General features: G+C 35.8%; 1 protein-coding gene across 1 annotated transcript; it reads right to left on the bottom strand.

The window, feature by feature from the left end:
* Positions 1–1,618: 1,618 nt before the first annotated feature.
* LOC106159244 (uncharacterized) lies at positions 1,619–14,301 on the bottom strand. Its single transcript, XM_086998291.1, has 6 exons — positions 14,176–14,301; positions 13,194–13,568; positions 12,075–12,386; positions 11,763–11,804; positions 3,449–3,484; positions 1,619–2,633 (listed from the first exon to the last, which is right to left on the bottom strand). Exons 1-6 carry the CDS (start codon positions 14,228–14,230, stop codon positions 2,233–2,235), a joined length of 1,221 nt encoding a protein of 406 aa, XP_086854417.1. The 5' UTR covers positions 14,231–14,301; the 3' UTR covers positions 1,619–2,232.
* Positions 14,302–21,010: the final 6,709 nt, after the last annotated feature.

Here is a 21,010-nt window from a genome sequence, read left to right as displayed (position 1 = left end):
GTTTCCAGCTGTGTACTGAAAACATAACTTTTCTTAAGCAGTTTTTTTTTTTTTTTTTTTTTTTTTTTTTTGGACTGTTTTTTTTTTTTTTTTTTTTTCGCCCGCTCGCACCCATTTTGGGGTCCCCAGAGGATGTCATCCATAAAAATAAAAAAGTGTGGCCATAAGTAAAACTAGAGAAGCACTCCGAGAGCGCAGACCTCCGCCAAGGCAGCAAAGTCTCCACCCAATGCCGTTTCACCCCTAAATTTTCATTCTATAATGATTTAGTTTTTTTATATTATTGATTGATTAATGATTCTGATCACTACCAAAAACTAACCATCTGTTCCTTGGCCCACTTCTGACAATTCCTGAAAATTCCATCAAAATCGGTCCAAAACTTTTTCTGTAATGTTGCTAACAGACAGATAGACATACATGTATAGACAGACAGACAAACTAACGGAACTTAAATCATAACCTCCTTGGCGGAGGTAAAAAAAACCTATCTAGCTTTAAGTAAACAATGCTAGCGTTTAATCCTTCACACACACGGTTCATCAGGCTCATACATACAAAATTATCAACGCTTGATAAAGGTAGCTATGGTTCGTATACAATCTGAAAGATGAGGCAAGCTGGCAGTTCTATAAAGTTATAATTGGCTAATAAATGATATATTTTAAAATGAATTCTTCATTTAAACAAGGCAATACCATTTGTGAACGACTGTATAAAAATACAATGAATCTAAGGCGGTTCTTTACAGTGATATCTTAACAACACATAGTCAGAGTAATAATAGGTAACATTGATTTCTAGGTCTTTCATCAAAATATGAAAATGCAACACGACACGGTGTGTTCACTCCCACACCCGCCAACACACACACACGCGCGCGCACGTGCACACACGTAGACGCACACAGAAATTTCTAGCATAACACATTTCACCTCTTATTGATGTGTTTGTATGCAAATATTTGGTATTTTAAATTGACGGGCATATAATTAAGCTCAGTAAGGATGGAATCTAAAAGAAATATAACAAAAATACTTAAATAGATAAATAGATATTAAAAACATATATACACACTGGACAATAGAATTGTCACCCCCTGAATCAGAGTAATCAAAGTTAAAATGCTTGGTCTACTTAAAATGTAACTAATGAGTATAAAACCACTGTACAATGGAATTGTATTGTTGGTCTTTTTGTGAAATCTGATGTTAATAAAATGAAACCAGGAGCATATCATTCCACTGTCATTTATCTCCCCCAAAGTATTAGTTCAGTAGGGGTGACACTTCTATTGTCCAGTGTGTGTATCTTAAAAATCGAGAAAAAATATTTTTAAATTTTTTAAATAATTTCCAAATCCTTATGTAACACTACACATTGCGCTAACGGTTTTAAGTGATTCTTACAGAGCATAAAACCTCAATGTAATAAAAGCCAATCATTTATAAAAGATTATTGAGATATATTCCTCAATGCAATACTTACTTACAATTGATTAAGCTAGCGACAATTCCTATAAAACCCAAAAGTTTAGGCAACAGGTCGAAGACGCTAAAAGCAATAAATGATGATTTATATATCTAGGAATAAATATATTTAAGCAAAGTAATAAGCAACACATTGACACAGTGAAAGCAAATTTTTGAATCGTCCTACGTAATGTGAAAATGCAACGCAGTCTTGGAAAGTAACAAAAGTATTACAGCCAATACCAACAAGTTTTCAACAATTAATTGATTTTATTAATGCCTAAAATCACAGATGTGCTCCCTTAACAGTTTAGTCGTAGCTTGCGACACCAAACTAGCATGTTATCATAATTCAATACTGTACAGTGTGAAAATACTTAAAATCGGAATCAATTACTATAAAATGTTTTGGATGCGTCATATACTTGTATGCAAGAAGCATAACACTTTGATGATTGTATGACATATGCATGTAAATTTAAATTTCTTCAAGTCATTTTGTTATACATTGAACATTGTGGATCTTTTTAATTACGAACCAAGTACATGTTGAGAGGTTCCTGACTGCATGTATAACGAAACATCTTCAACTATTGTACTGCCACAAAATGTGGAGTTCAAGATCGTTAAATCTGCAATTTTCATGATAATTTCCTATTATTTAAGGGTTTAATATTTTAACCATTAGGTATATTATACAATACAATCACTCATCTGGGCCACCGTTGAATTGACTAGTCTTGACATCATCCTTGGAAAGTTAAATGTAATTATAGTCACCAATACCATTTGTGGCGGTAGACGGCAACAGGTTCTCTCCAAGTTCCATGTATTGCCCATCTGAACAATTATCCCGCCGAAGTTCTTCGTAACTATTCGCCAATGCAGTATCGTCATAGTCAGCATGAACCCCATCAAAACCAGAGGAATGATCTGTCGCGTGATTCATAGATACTTGGATATTGAATGGACAGCTGTTAACGTTGTTTGAGTGTTCTGTTACATTGTTTGTAATAACAGTGTTATGTTGCTGTTCAGATGCTTGTGATTTGAGTCTTCTGGACAATGACCGAATGCGGAATACAAGGTATGCAATTATGCAAAAAAGGCACATTGCTAACAACGATATCACAATGATTGATACTGTTCTCCCATCAATGCCTGTAATACAACAAATATAATTTAAATGGGTTGCCAAGTATAATCCTTTCTGATTTTTGTTAACTGAAACATAATATACCCTTTGGTACGACCACACTAAAATATTCACCCGGAATGTCTAATGATCTACAACGTTCACATTTAATTTATAAGGATGGTACAGAAGCATAGTTAGTCGGATGAGAGTGTCCCAGTACCAAGAAAAGAGGGTGATGAATACAGATTATCGAGTAGAAGTTATCTGACTTTTGTCAACTGAAACATAATATACACATTGGTAGCACCACTGTAAAATATCAACCCGGAATGTCTTATGATGTGCCACGTTCACGTTTATGATACCGAAGCATGGTTAACCGTATGAGAGTGTCCCAGTACAAAGAAGATTATCAAGTAGAAGTTCACGGTCGGTTACCAAAGCCCCCACCCCGCCCACCCCTTCAACCAACAGGTACTGAGTACTGTACACCTCAGTTTGTGTTCCGCAGTGCTCTTGGTTTAATTACATGTTGTTGTAGATGGAGACACTGCAAATGTGATATAAGAGAAATACAAAACAGACTATAAATGAATAAATTAATATGTAACCAAGTATATTCCCTGAAAAATAATTAGCGTCACCTAAACTGACTAAGATTGTTTGCATTACAGCTGGAAAGGTTGTGGTGGAATGGAAAACTGTATGATCTTCTAATTGGCTATGCCAGATAAAGCGTGAGAATTGACTTAAACTAACGAGTACTTTATGGTTGGCTTGAAAAGTTTTTATCATATTTTGAAGCAAACGAAAACAATTTACACCGAACTGCACCTACCTCCTGTAGATTTTGCAGGTTTGTTAGCTGAGAGAGCTGAAAAAAACATAAAGAGGCACTTATTACACAGCACAAAAAGTCAATTTTCAGCTCTTTTACTCTTCAGGAAATGGGTCTGAATATTCTCTTTACAAGCCTTTTCAACGGTGTAAAGCTCTACCGGAAAGGTCAGGGTCTACGGGTTTACTACCCTTTTATGCCTAAGCTTAAAATTGTAGTTGCACTATTACTACGTCTTTCCGATCAAGTATAGGCGTCTAAAAACAACCTCTTTACAACTCCTTTCCGATCAAATATAGGCGATTTTTGACACGTCTTTATAACCCTTTTCCGATGAAGTAAATGCGATATGAGGTATGTCATTATAACCCTTTTCCGATCAAATAAAGGCAATTTCAGGTAAGTCTTTACAACCCTTATCTAATCAAATATGGACGATTATAGTTATTTCGATTACTTATAGCACTGATAATGTTTCAAATTCATGTAGCATTTCATTTAATGAGAGGAAGGCTTGTGAATTTTCATTTATAGTAATTTATTGCAAAAAACAACAACCATTACAATGCAGTGGGGATTATGTTTATAAAGCGCAACACAGCTACTATATTTCACAAGTGGAAAGTAATCTTACACTAATGTATTATTTTGTACACTCATTATACGCACACCCTAAACAATAGCGAATACCATTTAAAATATACCTAGTAAAATAATTACGCAAATAAATACGAACCACATTTAAATACGACTTTCCAGAACAAAATCTAAGCAAAAGTACAATTATAGGAACGTCACAGATTCATAAATAGAGGCTTTTTCCATTATTTATCTGACATCTGGTAAACATATGAGGAAAACGAAAACGACTACTACTTATCCATCGACTTAATGTATTTGCAGAGAGTGGCCACTCGTTAAATAACATGCCAATTATGTGTGCCCTAATTGCCCGACCCCGTTTTAAGAATTACACTCATTAGGTATTTTTGTTCACATTGAGTAAGGCGATGAAGCCAAGTTTCCAAGCAAAGATGAAATATTGTCACCAAAACCCCTACAAAATGCGTAGCCTAAAGAAATAGAATAACATTAAAAATACGGGAAAATTAAAAAGAAGAGAAACGCAACACATTTTGTACCTGAAATATCCGACTAACTTAAAGTATTTAATCAAAATCAAATAAATGCTGCTCAAATTCTAAGAGAAAAATTTACTTTCAGAATAAATCTGTAGAAAATACAGCTAATTATTTCTTGAAGTGTGTGAAACGTTCATGTTATTTAGCGTGATTCGTGAAGCACCCCATTCACGCGACTTGTGAATGCAATTGTTTATTCTCCACCCTTCGTGAAACGAAGACATTATACCCGGTGATACGTGATTTTCAGGATATTTTTAAAATGCCTACTATCAGTGAGATAATAATGCACTGTAATTTGTGCATTGATGATTTAGCTTCCCGCGTACTGTAGTCATTTGGACTTTCAAGAATGGGCCTGAATTATTACATATCAGTTTACTTGGGATCACAGCAAAATAATATACAAATATATGTTCAAATATAAGAAGTACTGATCTCATTGTAATAACAATATATATAAAAACAGTAAGTAAAAATCAATCACCGTAAAGGAGATATATTAACATTTTTCATGTTGAATACTGTGGTATTATCTAATCTACAACTTTGGATTCTAATCGTCCTTGCGTGTAAATTATTTTCCACACATCAAATCGCCCTTGCGTGTAAATTATTTTCCACACATCAATTTGAGCACTTCTTTAGCCTGGCACACCCCCGCGTCAGATATTTCTGCCGTTGCCCCTTTCAACGTCTTCCCTTTGTTCTGTGCTGCTATCGCCCTTTCCTTTTTTCCAGCGCGGTGTCCTTCTTAACGGTTTCTGTGAAGATATAACGAAATGATATCAAAATATAATGTGTAATAACGTATTAAACATAACTGGGTAAAGGGAACAGCATGTCTGACTAAAAAAAATTCAGAGAAATATCAGGATTGAGAATTACAAGAATGCATGTAGCCTACCATTACAACAGACATGGAGAATGTAATAAAATCAAAGACTTGGTAATTTATCAACACACATTGATAATCAATTATTAAAGATAAAAATACATGAATATTATGAAAATAACAAAAGGAATAAAACCACTTACTGTCTTCATCCTCTCGTTTTTCCTGTACATATACTCTGTACTCTGTCTCTGTGGCTATCTTCACACCACACCACATCCTCCCCTTTGTAGTTGCGATTTAACATTCGTTGTTTAGGGGTGGTCGGCTCATGTCTTAGTTAAACTAACTCTTATCAAAATATTGCAAGTAGCATGAAAATATTGAATGGGAGAACAATAGGAAACTCCCTAGGCTATTTTACATGTTATAACAGACAGGGCTGCAGCACTGTAGACTATGCTATTGTGAGTGATGGGCTGCTTAGCGATGTAAATTTTTTCACAATACACCCCATTGATTATTTATCTGATCACTGCCTGCTAGAACTATCAATACGTACTAATGTCATACAAAAATCTGCTATCTCAACAACAGTTCACAGATTCAACGAGCAGTACATTTGGAAACCAGACTCGCCTGAAAAATTTTTAAACGCTCTAGAAGATGATGAATCGATCAATGAAATTAGCAAACTCCAATGCACCCACTTCCCTAACACTAAAGAAGGAGTGAACAAAGCTTGTAATGAACTCCAAAATATTCTTTGTAATGCGGCTAATAAATCACTGGCAAAGAGAAAGCCTCCTAGAAATGGAACTAATAAGACAAAACGAGTGAAAAAACACCCCTGGTTTGACGGCACATGTGCCGAAATCAGGCGCAATATAAAGCACCTTGGGAAATTGCTACAGAACAACCCAGGAAACAACTTTGTTGCCCACACCTACCATGAAGCCTCTAGAAAATATAAGCAACTAATTAAGCGTAAAAAACGGGAGCACAAAGATTTTCTACTTAAAAGATTACTCGAAAACGAAGAGAAAAACCCTAAAGAATTCTGGGAAGTTTTTAAAAACCTGAAAGAAAAAGAAACCAGGCACAACTTAATTAGTCCAGACATTTGGCTTAAACACTTTCACCAGCTTTGTGGGATTGCCCCAAAAGAAAACAACATAATCGATGCCCCGTTAAAAGAGATGGAAAGACAAGAGGGTATTCCAATACTAGACAGTGCAATAACATGTCATGAAGTGAAAAATGCCCTGAAAAAGCTTAAAAGTGGGAAAGCAGCTGGGGAAGATGCAATTAAGAATGAAATGCTTAAAGTAGGAACCCAGTACCTAGCAATTGTTATCACAAAGATCTTTAATCTTATCCTCAATACCACTGAAATTCCCGACACTTGGAACCTTGGCATCATCATACCTATCCATAAAAGTGGTGAACATATGAATCCATCAAATTATCGAGGACTGTGCATCACCAGTTGTCTGGGGAAACTGTTTAACTCAATACTCTGTAAGAGACTGACTGACTATTTGCAGAATGAACATCTACTCAGTGAAGAGCAAGCTGGTTTTAGGCCAGGATACCGCACAACAGACCACATTTTTACCTTAAAATCTTTAGTTAATAGATACGTAAACCAAAACAAGCGTCTTTATGCATGTTTTATTGACTTTAAAAAGGCTTTTGACACTGTTTGGCACAAAGGTCTAATGTACAAACTACTAAAACTGGGTATTGGGGGAAAATTTTACAAATTAATCAAAGCAATGTACAGTCAAACAAAACTAGGGATATCGGTTGGGGAAGGATACACAGAACCATTTTATTCTAAATTGGGAATTAAGCAAGGCGACAATCTAAGTCCAGTCCTTTTTAACATTTTTATTGATGATGTGAAAACTGCCCTAAACCCAAATGGCGATGAAAGACTATTTCATATACTGTATGCTGATGACCTGGTACTACTCTCAGAAACAAGTGATGGCCTGCAAAAATCATTGTCACGCCTTGAAAAATACTGCAAAAAATGGCAGCTCCAGGTAAACGAGAAAAAGTGCAAAATATTAATTTTCAACAAAGCTGGAAAAACAGAACAGCACCTAAAATTCACAATAAATGAAAATATCCTGGAAAACGTTACAGAATATACTTATCTAGGTATCACCTTCACCAATACAGGTAACCTCAAGAAAGCAATACACAATCTAAAACAAAAAGCAATGAAGGCCATGTTTGCGCTTAAAAGCACTTTATCCTCCCAAAACATATCTAATCCACTATTACAAATGAAACTATTTGATAAAACTGTAAAACCAATTTTACTATATGGTAGCGAGGTATGGGGTCAGGAAATTCTCAAAGAAAAATCACCAAGCCTAGATAAAATCAATAACACGTCCTTCGAGCAAATTCACCTAAAAATGTGCAAATGGGTATTAGGAGTGAGAAAAACTGCCAGTAATAATGCCTGCAGAGCAGAATTGGGTAGATACCCAATCCTTACAGATATAATTAAATCCATGCAAAAATACCACACCAGACTTAAAAATCTCCCGAATACAAGAATACTGAAACAAACATTTAGCGAAGAAAAACTCCTGAAAATAGATAATTGGACTAAAACAGTGGCGGCATTTAGACAGAATTGGGGAATTCAACATTGGGATGAAACATCAGACCTAGAAAAAGAAATTAATCTAAAAATCGAAGACCTTTTTTGGAAAGAATTGAACAAGGAGAACCACAATAAACTGCGTACATATCGAAAAATAAAAAACTCATACGATCTTGAAAATTACTTAAAAATGAACGCCACAAGCTCAGACAAAAAATACTTAGCCAAAATGAGAATTAGTGACCACGAGCTAGCGATAGAGAAAGGCAGGCACATGAAAATCACCCTGGAACAAAGAACCTGCACAAGCTGTAAAACGGAAATAGAGGATGAGAAACATTTCTTCCTCACATGTAGTAAATACCAAATAGAGCGACAAAATATGCTCAGTTCCCTCCCAAACACTGTGAGACAAAATTATGAATTAGCAGGCAGTGATCAGAAACTATTCATCCTCCTCAACCCTCAAGATCAGAAATCACTAAAAGCATTATCACAGTATATACAGTTAGCAACACGATGAAATATCACTTTCTCTCTTTTTATGTAAGTACAATATGGTAGATCCTGTAGTAGACTAGACAGCAAACAATGTTAAATTGTAACATTCAAAGCTGAATAAATTATTATTATTATTATTAAAATAACACGATCCAGGTCTGGGCCCCTAGGGACGTGTGTTTTGACAGCGCCCCTGGTTAAAAGCTTTGAGATTGTTTTTAAATTTGGGACGTTAGAGTTTAGATTGAAGTATAAAAGTCCCTTAGATGCGTTATCACGTGTTTGTGAAGAGATGACAACGGTGATAGAACGTGCACGTGTCCGTCTTATAATTCTGATTCGAATTATGTTAGATAACTATTTATTGCCGTATTCAATATTATCGGCTGTTGTTTCACTTCGGTATGATGTGAGAGAGGTGTCTGGCCTCTGTATGTGTTTGACCTGAAGGCCGACTGTACGAGATACACACAGTGCGGCTGGGGAAACGAAAAAAAAGGGGGGTTGGACTGGTTGCAGAAAGCGCTTTTCGGTCAACAAGTGACCTTCATCAGCTGCAGAGTCCTGAAAAAAAGAGGGGGGGGGACTGTGCTTAAACAAAGAAGTGAGAAACCAAAACACTTGGTTTAAGCCTTCATCACCGCGTTTGGAGAGAGGTTACATAAAAGATTAAATAGCTTATTGGCCACCATGCTGCTTGTTATATTGACCTCAGCTCATAAGTCATCTCTCGACCATCGTGTTTCAATGGTACTTCGTGTGAAAACTGTGTTAATTACTGGTAGCAATCCCCATACAAATACAACCGAATCCGGCTGTCATCTAAAGCAGGCCTGTCCTTCTCTGTCAAAGTCCAGAACTTATAAACAAAATAGCCGGCGATTTACTTATTTTCATGTGAAAAATGAATTTCTATGAAGAAATCAGTATATTGCGATATGATACATTTTCATTAGCAGAAGCCGTGTAAAAGTGATACACGATGTACGTTTAATGTGCAGTGATTCTTCACTTACGTGGTTTAACCACCTCCTCTTCGTCACCCACTATGAGCAAGATATGATCATCAATAGAAAAGTACTCCTGTTATATACGTATTACGGCACATCATACTGATAATGTTTGCTATATATCAACATATTTATCGCTGCTTAACCTTGCAAAATAACAATGGTCTTATAGTTATTCAGTTTTTCAAGCAAGGTTTTTTATGACAGCTAGTTTAGAACTAATGGTTTACTTATGGTTCTAGACATGGTCTATCGAGCGAAATCTTATCGTGGGATGTACTACGATCAGTTGTGGGGCAACACTTATTCATCAAAAAAATTCTAATGCATCTCCAGTCAACATTGGTATTAAAGTATTTTTGTTTTCGTCTTTTAGCTGGATGAAATATTGAAGGAGACCGTGACGTACATTGTTGTTAGTCGGGCTTTGTTGAAATTTCCCCGCCACCAGCGCATAGTGTGACACATCTTTATCCTTTTTTGTTTGTTCTCCGCTCAGTGTTGATTAAATATTAGAACGTTTAACGGTCACCCGCTGGTTCTTCCAACTCCCTTATTAATTAAAGATTGGTTGCACCACTGCACACGCTGATTCAATGCATAAGCACTACGTCATTAGTGTAATAAACTTAAGATCTATTTAAACTGCCGCAGTCTATATCGCGATCGACTAAGGAATCTTTATTAATACACCTTATTAATTGAAAAAAAAAATACACTGACTGTGTATCATGATTTCACTGAAATGATTTTTACTCCGGAGACACCTTAAAACGTATCCTATAAAATCCAGATTGTAAGCGCAAGTGTGATTAACAATTTCTATAGTACAAGCGACAAGTTAAATGCTAGTCAGGTATGTTGCTGCAACCAGAGTTGCATATCCAAGGCCGCGGCCAAACTTTTAATAATCAAACAGAATGGCCTTTGACCAAGTCTTATTCATTATAATTCATTGCAATTTTATGGAAATAATGATCATGCTTTAAATATAGACTTTGATATCGCTTCTAAGCAATCTGTATTAATTTAAGAGAAATGAAATGATGAATAACAAAATATGATAAGCCCTCGGGGGAAGCTTCCTCAGGAGAGATGTTCTAATGATCGGGATGATCACGCCTTTCGACAGTATATACATGTAGCGCACCTAAGATAATAAAATGGAATTTTGAAATGAATTAACAATATAAATCTTTCAGTTCCATTGAAATCTCATGTTCTTAAATGTCAGTCACAATCCAATAACGACCGTCACATAATACCAAGGCGGAAAAACGTTGTTCAGTCGCGAAGAAAGACGAACGAGATTACGCCTGTTGAAAGGCCGTGTAAAAGAGAAAGGGGTACTCCTGCGCGGAAAAACGTCATTCAGTCGCGCGTTGTAAAGGCCAGCTTGCACTGTTCCGACGTCATTCCGCGGAGGCTGAAAAATCGGAAAGATTTGTTTTTGTGCTGTGTTATTCAATCGACAACGTGCCGAGAGAAAACTAATTATAATCCTTGCATCACTGGGGGCTTGTCGATCCCATTGCAAAGAAATAATGCAGAAATGTGGAGCAATAAAATAAAATAAAATATGAACGAGTGAGTGTTGGAGTATATTTTTGGTATCGGAAGTCTCATAGATCAATGTGACTATATTATTTTAAATATTGCCAACTTTCAAGAGTTGAAAGGCTTTTTGGTTCACTTTTTGAAGGATATTTACATTTAAAACTTAATGTTTAAGGCACTCTTTTCGGCGTTTACCTGCCAAATTGACTTTTCCTCTGAAAACGACAATTTTCACTTACTAACAAATCATTGACGGCAATTGGAATCGGGGTTTCATTCGATTTTAGTTTGATTTGTTTCTAAATTACTCACCAGTTATTTAGAAAGCTATGTCATCTTGTATATTTCAAAAATATCAACCGACGTCAGGCACTTATATTTCAGGGGTTTTTATATAGTTCTTAACGTAAGAATTAGACTTTGGATTATTTCAAAAGTGTACATTTTATTTTACTTTTAATTCTACGCCCAAGTAGATAAACATATAATAAATGTACGGATGTGCATTCCATGTAAATAGGTAAAACCGGATAAGGCATGAGAAATGAATGGGGGACTTAATACGTCCATTCTTTTTTATCAGGACAAATAGTTTTAAAATGAAGCAATTAAGAAAAATAAATGCATCATAAATTGTACCTACCTGCATGATTAGTTGATTTCATAGTAGTGGTAGTTGAAGGAGCTAAAAAAGATATTCAGTCACTTCTTAAGATACGTGATAATAATTGTACCTCATGTACATCCACGAGCCAAGAAGAATGATTCAGATAAGCAGTAAAACGAGCACGCACAGGAATAGTGTTGAAAATGTTTTACAGAGTATGTTACAAACAAAGATATAAGCTCTTTGCGGTAAAGTTAAGGCTTTTCCAGTACCTTATTTTGGTCCGCAAGTGAAGTGAAATGAACAAACTACCAATCCGAGTAAAATACACAAACCAAATATATATACCAGCACTCTCAGGCACTATAACACTTGTCTTGGTTTGACTTGTAAGAGAATCGTGCAATAGTTGGCAAAATACTTGAGTTGGATCTGCCTGGGTTGCCATCACTTCTACTGCACTTTCGACCAGAAAGGTGTCTCCCTGGGGTGTCACCGTGTTCGAAGTTTCATTCATCTTGACCTGCATCTGATCAGAACTCTGCATTTTAAACCATTTTATCTCGGGTGCTGGTCTGCCGCCATCAGAGGAACAAGATACCCGGTAGGTGCCTGTAGCGACTTCAGGTCCTCGTGTAATCTGGGGTGGGTTTGGTCGATCTACAAAGTAGTACAATTATAAGTTACATATGAAATCATATCTTTGCCACTAAACCAAACCAAATGAAACCATATGGTTTCAAAAACATAGATATAACAAATGTTTTCGTCGAATACATTCAGAATATGATATTTAAGGAAGTATGTTCTGCTTTCTGTTTGTGCTACAGTATATATAACCCTTTGTTGTTTCCATCAATAATCATTTGAATATTAATGTAATTGTTTGTGCAAAAATAATGCCCTACACATTACTACTTTATTTGGTGGACTTTTACGAACCGGAGTCACGGATAAACAGAGTAAGTTTACGACCAAAATATTTTAGAAGTGCAGTTGTAAAGTTTTTCTTTGGCTGACCAAGTGATTAATTAAGTTTATCCTTTGTCATGTCGACTCTCTTTGAATCATATAAGAAAATAGTCGAAATTGTTAATATGCGTTATAGGGAACATACGCTTGCTTCATACATGTATGTAACTTAAACATAATACAACAGACGGTGCGCATGAAACATTCAAGAAGTATGAGAGTCATGCCGACATTTCGTACGAGTCTTTAAGATGACCCATTCATACAATTACAGCTATATATGATTACTGGTGAAATGAAAGTGATAACACCTAGAAGATGGCGCACAACCTCTAATGGTAAACGCTATATTATTTCCATATTTAAGGTTTTGGTCCATGCCTACTAAATTAGTAATGATTTCCTCCCTTATTTCTTCTAAATCATCCTTAACTTTCAATACATCCTCTCTATGGACAGAAATCGAACATGCTAATACTTCAGTGATTTACTTACAGAGTAAACTAAGGATTTGCTCGTCAGTTGTCACGGTGGCTACATTGAATTCAGTGTTAACACGACATCTATAGCTCCCCTCATCTGCCATGGTGACTCCACCGATTGTTAACGTGAATGAAGGATCAGAGCCTGAAGCCGTCACATCAGCTCTATTGGTATAGCTGTTGAATTTCCTGGGAGTTCCATCAGATACCTGTATAGCTACTATTTGGTTTGCTGTGTCAGTTCCATCTCTGAAAAAAACCACATACGACGCCGTCTCTCCGGGATCCACTGTGTAACTGCACATAAGGTTAAGTGGTTGTGGGTTGCCGCCCTCAGGATTCATGACGTATCCATTGACAGGCAAACCAGCTAATGTTACTTCTAACCCTAAAAAAGGATATACATCTTTCATTTCAATGGCAAATGTAGCAAATGGCAATCCACCTATATTATCAAAAGAGAATAGAGATATTTATGTTATCGTGGGAAGCATTCAAGCCTGTGACGATTGATAAAAATGAACAAAATTCTGTGTATCAATCCTAGCAATTGGTTTGAATCTTAAGATGCTAGTTATTTGCATTTGTTTTCTTGTTTGAACGGAGACAGGTATTGGATTGTTATAGTAAGCTTAGGTACTTTATCAAGGTTGGGCCAGTAAAATGAGGTCATGTCTGTTTATCCTTATTTCTGCAACATCCATCTTAATTCAATCGACTGCTAAGCATTTATACCAGGAAGTAATGGTGGGACCCGTCCCAGCCAAGATGAAGCTTTTTTAGTTACTTTATACCCCTTGCAGGGTAATTATCAAAAGATTTATTATGTTCATTTTTTGTTTTGATGAGGAAAATACCATTCTGTTGATAAATCGAGTAGGGGAGTTTGAGGAGGACGCATACCCCGGTATCTATGACCAAGGATAAGCTGAAATAATTTTTAGATGACTCATATACTTTGAAGCAGCGTACATTGCAACACGTTTACTTCCTACCTTTAGTTGTATATGGAGCTACACAGATCAGCACATAAAGACACCACGTCTTCATCTTCTTCCTCTGTGTTGTCTCTCGTCGAATGTACCTTAATAAGCCGCAGTCACTTTTGTAATGAGAGGTAAAAATAACATCCTCCGCAGCACAACTAACACAATTAACCGTCCGTACAAAGTGTGTTGCTGTATAAATTGCAGCATCATTGTATTTTTTATTTGTAAAGGGTAAATCATTGCTGTGCTATTTTCTTAAATAAGTGAACAAAGTGCAAATATTGAAACATTTATTTATAATACAAAGAAAAAAAACAGAACATTCACAATTTTTAATAAATGTGCTTTCAGAAACTAAGCCCGAAACTGGATGCTAAGTGTATTAAACTTATCTATATTTACAGTGCATTTTAGCACAACTGCATCTTAAGTCACAAAGAAGCCTCAATAATTTTATTCTCCTCTTTTCACTAAAAAACTAATGGTAGAAGTAACAGAACTCGAGACTAAACATTTCAGCACTCCAGGTTGCACAGCAGTCGCTAAAGGACGCCCAAAAAACGGTCATCGGTCTAACAGGAGGCACTAATCGCCGATATAGATACAGAAAATGCAACGTTTGCTCAACGGACACTCGAACATGGTAAAGGACTCCGTAGGTTGCACAGTGGATGCACGGGGGAGGCAGGCAAGTCGTTCAGAAGACGCACAGACCGCCGGCAGTTTTACAGGAAATCTAGATTTGGCCGTTGAAAAGACACATCGCAGCAGAAAAAATAATAACATCACTGGTGGATCAACATTATTAAGTCGGTGGGACATAAATGTACAGTATCCAGGGCCACACCTTTCTATCGAAGCCTATAAAGTAGCATATATACTCCCCCAGGAAAAAGTATCACTCATACCGCAGTTATGAATAGTACTACAAGGTACCCATATATTTAATTTATATATTGCATAACAACTAGTCATCCTATCATCATGTAAAAAAGGGGTGTGAGTGATGGGACATTGGCCTATCTAGCGTAACCACTGAGACCCAACACCGATTGTCATTTTTTAATGTGGCACGTAATTCAGAGGGATACATTTTTACCAATCGGCTGACACAGGAGCTAGTTTTGACCCGCCGAAGTGCCAGAAGGTTGGGGTTTTCCATAAGAACCATTCAGAGACCCAACCTACGATTGGGCAATGATACTGTTCTCAGCTGAAAGCAGGTTCAGCGTTGTCAGAAATGATGTGTTGGGTGTTGGGTGGGGAAGAGCCGATAAACAGTATCTTCCCAATTTTTCTGCCTCTGTCCCACAGTACGCGCCCCTCCCATACTGTAAGCCATGGTATGGGAATTCTGTCGAAAATATCTTTGGGGACGACATGTTAATTCCAGTGTTCACTTTCATAATGACATCATGTGATGTGATGTGATGTAATGTAATGTAATACTTTTGGTTTATATTAAACAAATGGAAGTACACTCATTGAGGTTGTGTTTTGTGCTGTAGACTATCATGTCACTAAATAGTTCATAAATAGACCGCAAAGTTTACACATGTAAGTAAATAATGTCATGTTATTTAATCGCCTTATAATTCAACTTTTATTGGATGCTAACTACTCTTACAATGCAGGGATTTTTTGCGATCAATCTCATTTTACAAGGGTTAGCATCATGGTTATCTTAAAAGAAGGTTATATATTTCTTGTATCATTGATGTATAATTTGTCATCATCTTGATTAATAGGACGTATACGGTGACTTGTTCTTCAACCTTTAAAAATCTGTGCTACTTGGTGGATATATGGATGAAATTATCCTGTTGTTTATTAATTTTATACAACCTGAAAAGAGAGATGAGGCAACAAGCTGGCAATTCTTAAAGCTTGTAATTGGCTAATCACTTTTGAAATCAATTCTTCATTTGAACAAAGCAATATATACCATTTGTGAACGTTTGTAAGAAAATACAGCTAATCTAAGGCGGTTCTTTACAGTGATATCTTAACAACACATAGTCACAGTGATAAAAAGGTAACCTTGACTTCTAGGTCTTTTATTAAAATGTGAAAATGCAACTTAATGGAGTGTGCACCCCCACACCCGCTAACACAAACACGCGCACGTGCGCACACACGTTCACGTACAGACAAATTTCTAGTAGAACACATTTAAATTCTTTTTGATGAATTCGCATGAAAATATTTGGTATTTTAGTTGTTGGGCATATTATAAAGCATAATAAAATGGTATCTAATAAAATTTTTTAAAAATTATATATTGAAAACAGATATCTTAAAAATCAAGAAAAAAGATATGCTAAAGTAATTTCCAATTCCATATGTCATACTACACATTACTCTAACTGTGATTCTTAAAAAAATTCCTAAAGAGCATAAAACGTCAATGTAGTAAAAACCAACTGATTATAAAAGGCAATTGAGAAAGATTCTAAATAAGAATTGACACAATATTCTATTATATTATAGTTGCAGGCAAGTAAGTTAGCATTTAATTATGCAAACTGACAGACATCGAAATGTGAGTTAAACAATACCAATACTTTTAGTTTTTGATTAACGAAAGTACATGCTGTAATTTTAAAATATAAAGTACTAATATTCACATTTTACTGCGTTATATAAAATACCCTTGTAAAGCTTCGTGTTTTAAGTTTCATACTCCAAAGATCAGATAAGGTCGACAGAATGTTGTATATGTATATTATTAAAGTAATCCAACAGTGTAGATTGTGAATCTTTATATTTACATCTATTTACATCTATATTTAGAAGTTATTGTTTGCAATTGATCTGCAAAAACTGTCATATTTTCAAAATGTACGCATTAACGCGTATTCTACGCAATTGGATGTTTGCCTATTATTACGGTGTTACAATTTTGCTAATGGCATATCAATATATGATACACTCATCATGAGCACTGAGTTGGCTAAACTGGACCTGGGTATCATCATTAATTGTAATGTAATTATAGGCAACATAACCATCAGCTGCAGTCACCGGCAAGATATTCCCTGCAAGTTCAGTATATGGTTCAGCTAAACGTTTATCCCGATTATCTCGGCGAAGATTATTGTACCCAGTCGTCGGCACAGCATAATCATAAACCACATAACCGCCACTAAAGTCAGGGGATGGATCTACTGCGGGGGTCTAGGGATTCGGTCGAAAACAGTTCTGCCGTTGTTTCCGTTTGCTGTCGCATTTTTTGTAATATGATGATGTTCAGATGTTTGTGATTTGAGTTTCCTGGACAACGACCGATTGCAGAATACAAGGTATCCATTCATGCATAAAAGACACGTTGCTAGCAAGGTCACAATGATCGAAAATGTCCTCCAAGCAGCACCTGTAATACAACACATATGCAGGTATTCATTCCCGTTTTACGTACTTTCAATTTTGTTAACTAATGTAAAGTGTATACATTGACAGCAACACATTACACATAAATTTTCAACCAGAATGATAAAAACAGTATTTTTATCATCAGACAAATGAGGTGCAATAAAAAAAGAAAGATTGATTAACCGGCACGGTGTGAGCCACATTATAGAAAGGATAGAAGGGAGGAAATAAATTATCTGTATTCTGAATACCCCCTTCTTCAGTCTATTAAACAGTGTACAGGCGTTGTACTTGAACACAATGCTTATGTTTAATAAAGAAAATTAAGCATAAAATATGGACAATGTTATCATACAACTTAACAAGTTTGCGTATTCTGTCTGATCTGACGACAAGTAATTACTGATTCAGTTGCACTTGTACATGTTGTGAAAAATATACCTTTCCTGGCTTGCGGGATATATTCACCACTCAGTGTTTGATAAGAGCAATGCCATCAATCCTTTTTGATATGTTAGTCATCTCAACCTACAGTTATAGAACATTTATCTCACTGCAAAACACCCCGCAAATTTTTTTTTTTTTTTTTTTTTTTTTTTTTTTTTTTTTTTTTTGGCTTTTGACACATTTGTGGTACTTTTATGTTTTTTATGCAAAATTGAATTTAAGGACTACCGACCTGAGTAGATACGAACAGTAATTGAGGAGTTGCAGTTCCTTTGAAATCCATATTCGTGTAATGTAGCATTCTGTGCGACCTCTCCGGGATCCACTGTGTAACTGAACATAAGGCCCATTGTTGATAAAATGCCACATTCAGGATCCATGAAAGACCAGTTGGAAGGAAAACCAACCAAAGTAACTTCCAAACCTGTAGTATATGAAAAAGGAATGTCGTAATATAATAAAAACTTGGTAAGCGATTTGCAACATACTCTTTTCATCGAATAAGGCAATTCACAATTTCCCATTGCACTCAAAAAAAAGACTGTGATATCTGTGGCGTACTGTATTTTGAAGTTCCAGCTACTTGTGTAGTCCACTGATAGGTTTTCTTGTTCTTTCTTGCGAGGGCTAGCAATGAACTATGGATTTCAAACAAACTAGTCGAGGAAGTTTGCACAGGCTGTTACACAAAAGTGCTAGTTTATCTTGCCATAACCACAATATCAAACTAGTATCAATCACCAGTTCAGCTTTTATACGTACCAGGAAGTGATTACGTGATCCCTTCCTATCAAGACGAAAAGTTCCTGAGCAAGTAGCATCATACCTTAAAGTTACTAAAAGAGATATTTTGTTCGCTCATTGTGTTTGATCTAAAATTTGCCATCTTGGTTAAGACAGGGATAACTTTGGCCTGTCATCTTAGCTATACACATTTAGTACAAGTGTAATTTGGGGTGGCGACCTCCCTTTAGTTTAGGCACAGTTTAAGCTGATTTTTATTAAGACAAATTACGTACTTTGAAGTACATTAGAACTCATTCACTCCCTACCTTCAATAATATTTGGAGTTACAAAGAGCAGCACAAAAAAAAAAACACGTCTTCATCTTCTTCCGTGGTGTAGCCGTTTGCAGTCCTTGCTTAAATGAAGCCGCAACGAATTACTATATGTTATTCCACTTTATTCCATTACAAAGAAAGGCTTAAGATAACGTTGTCAGCAGTACCCGGGGTAATCGACAATCAAATTATCAACTGATCACAGCTAACACAACTGTCGGCGCAGTTTGTTGGCAAAAGCGACTGTAGTATTAACATACAACATCTTTGGCAATGCTTGTACACATGGTTTGTCCATTGCTATGATATTTTTCTCAATGTGTTAAGAAATTAAAACATAAATGGTTGAGAATTTTCACAATTTCATTAGAGAGGATTTCATAAAAACAACCCAACACTTTAAAGTTTGCACAATATTGCAATAGATTTTATTAACAGAAGGTATAAATTAGGTAATTTTAATGGGTATATACAACTATGTATGAATTTAGTATTGTTTCATGACAAAACCTTTAAAATGTTTGTCTTATCATCCACCCCACCCCACCCATCGAATAAAACACAATATAAGGAGCAAGCAGACAACTGACAACTTAATTAATATAAGATTGAATCTCTTCAAATCAACTTTAGATCAATTAGCTTTTTCTCACTCTAAATATCTAAAATACAATTGTCAACAAACTGCAACATCCATTTACTCTTAATAAATATATATGGATAATCAAAATACAAAAGAAAAATAAGGTAAAACGCTAACAACCAAAGCTGATGTATGGAGCGCCATTCACGCAAAAAATGCAGACGTCAATTCAACAATCTATCGGCACTTTTTAACAACCAAAACATACTTTAACTATCTAAACTTAATTCTACTAAATTAGATTTGGTCATTTTAATCATTCGTCAAAACCTAACAATCAAAACACGATTCAAAAGTCAGTTACTGCAACTCAACAATCAGTCACCGCAACTCAACAATCAGTCGCCGCAAATCAACAATCAGTTACTGCAAATCAACAATCTGTCGCGGACTTAACACCAGATGGCGCGCGCGCACCTTCAGCGATCTTAAACGCCCTTGACCTTTTCCAGAGCACAGGCTTCAAACAACTGCACATGCGCGAAAAGTGCGGTGTTTGAAATAAACAAGTTGGTGAAAGCCAGCACACGAACAATATGTGGTTCCTCTAAAAGAAACCAGACAATTTTTGTGTTTTTAATCTACAAATACTAAAAAGATCAATTAAGTTAGTAAATAGGCCGGGAACAAGAACTTATTATAAAGTATATTTAATATTAACTATTATTGAAGATCATAGTAATAATTAACCAAGTCGCATTTCGATGTACTCCATGCTATGGTCTTTATTCAAAAATAGCATTTTTTATGAGAATACATATTGCATCGTATTGTTTGGTTCCATTGCTTCGCTTTCAAAAATTAAAACATGCTGTCGGGTCCAACATAAAGATCATACGAAGTCGTACTGTATGACGTAATGTCTTGTAGTCAAGTAACTTTTGAGTAATGCGGCGGTCTCTGTGTATGACGCCAAGGTAAAAAAATTATAAAAATCATAAAAATTGGAAATCATTTTCCATTTGGAGCAATATACAGAGTAAAATAATAAGATAATACAATAAATAAACAAATTAAGAATTTAGTTTTGAGATCAAATTAAAATGCGCCACTGCACTTGGATAAAAGCTGTTTAAAAAGCTTTTACTGCCTTTAAAAGTTAAAAGTCTACTGTTGCTTGATAAAAAAATAAAAAGAGATGATGCAGGATGGAAAGAGTCTTTCCGATAATCCTGCTTGCAGTTTTTACAACGTTTGCTAATTTCTTCCTTTTCTCCCCAGCTGTTCCGCTATACCATATTATAATTCCGTACGCTAGAATGCTTTCAATTACACACCTGTAAAAATTGACTAAAATAGGCACGCTATCAGTAAAAAA

The sequence above is a fragment of the Lingula anatina genome, unplaced genomic scaffold (assembly GCF_051362555.1).
Source record: "Lingula anatina isolate TDL-2025a unplaced genomic scaffold, LinAna3.0 unanchor3, whole genome shotgun sequence".
Taxonomy (NCBI): domain Eukaryota; kingdom Metazoa; phylum Brachiopoda; class Lingulata; order Lingulida; family Lingulidae; genus Lingula; species Lingula anatina.
Note: the sequence above shows the minus strand (reverse complement) of the source record. Positions and strands in the feature narration are given on the sequence as shown.

What these genes read in the sequence shown, in the direction of transcription:
- LOC106159244 (XM_086998291.1), bottom strand. Translation starts at nt 14,230, where the DNA reads ATGAAGACGTGGTGTCTTTATGTGCTGATCTGTGTAGCTCCATATACA. An exon ending in AGCTCCATATACAACTAAAG is followed by an intron (nt 13,569 to 14,175) that starts GTAGGAAGTAAA and finishes ATCCTTTTTTAG; the next exon opens with GGTTAGAAGTAACATTAGCT. An exon ending in GCAAATCCTTAGTTTACTCT is followed by an intron (nt 12,387 to 13,193) that starts GTAAGTAAATCA and finishes ACTACTTTGTAG; the next exon opens with ATCGACCAAACCCACCCCAG.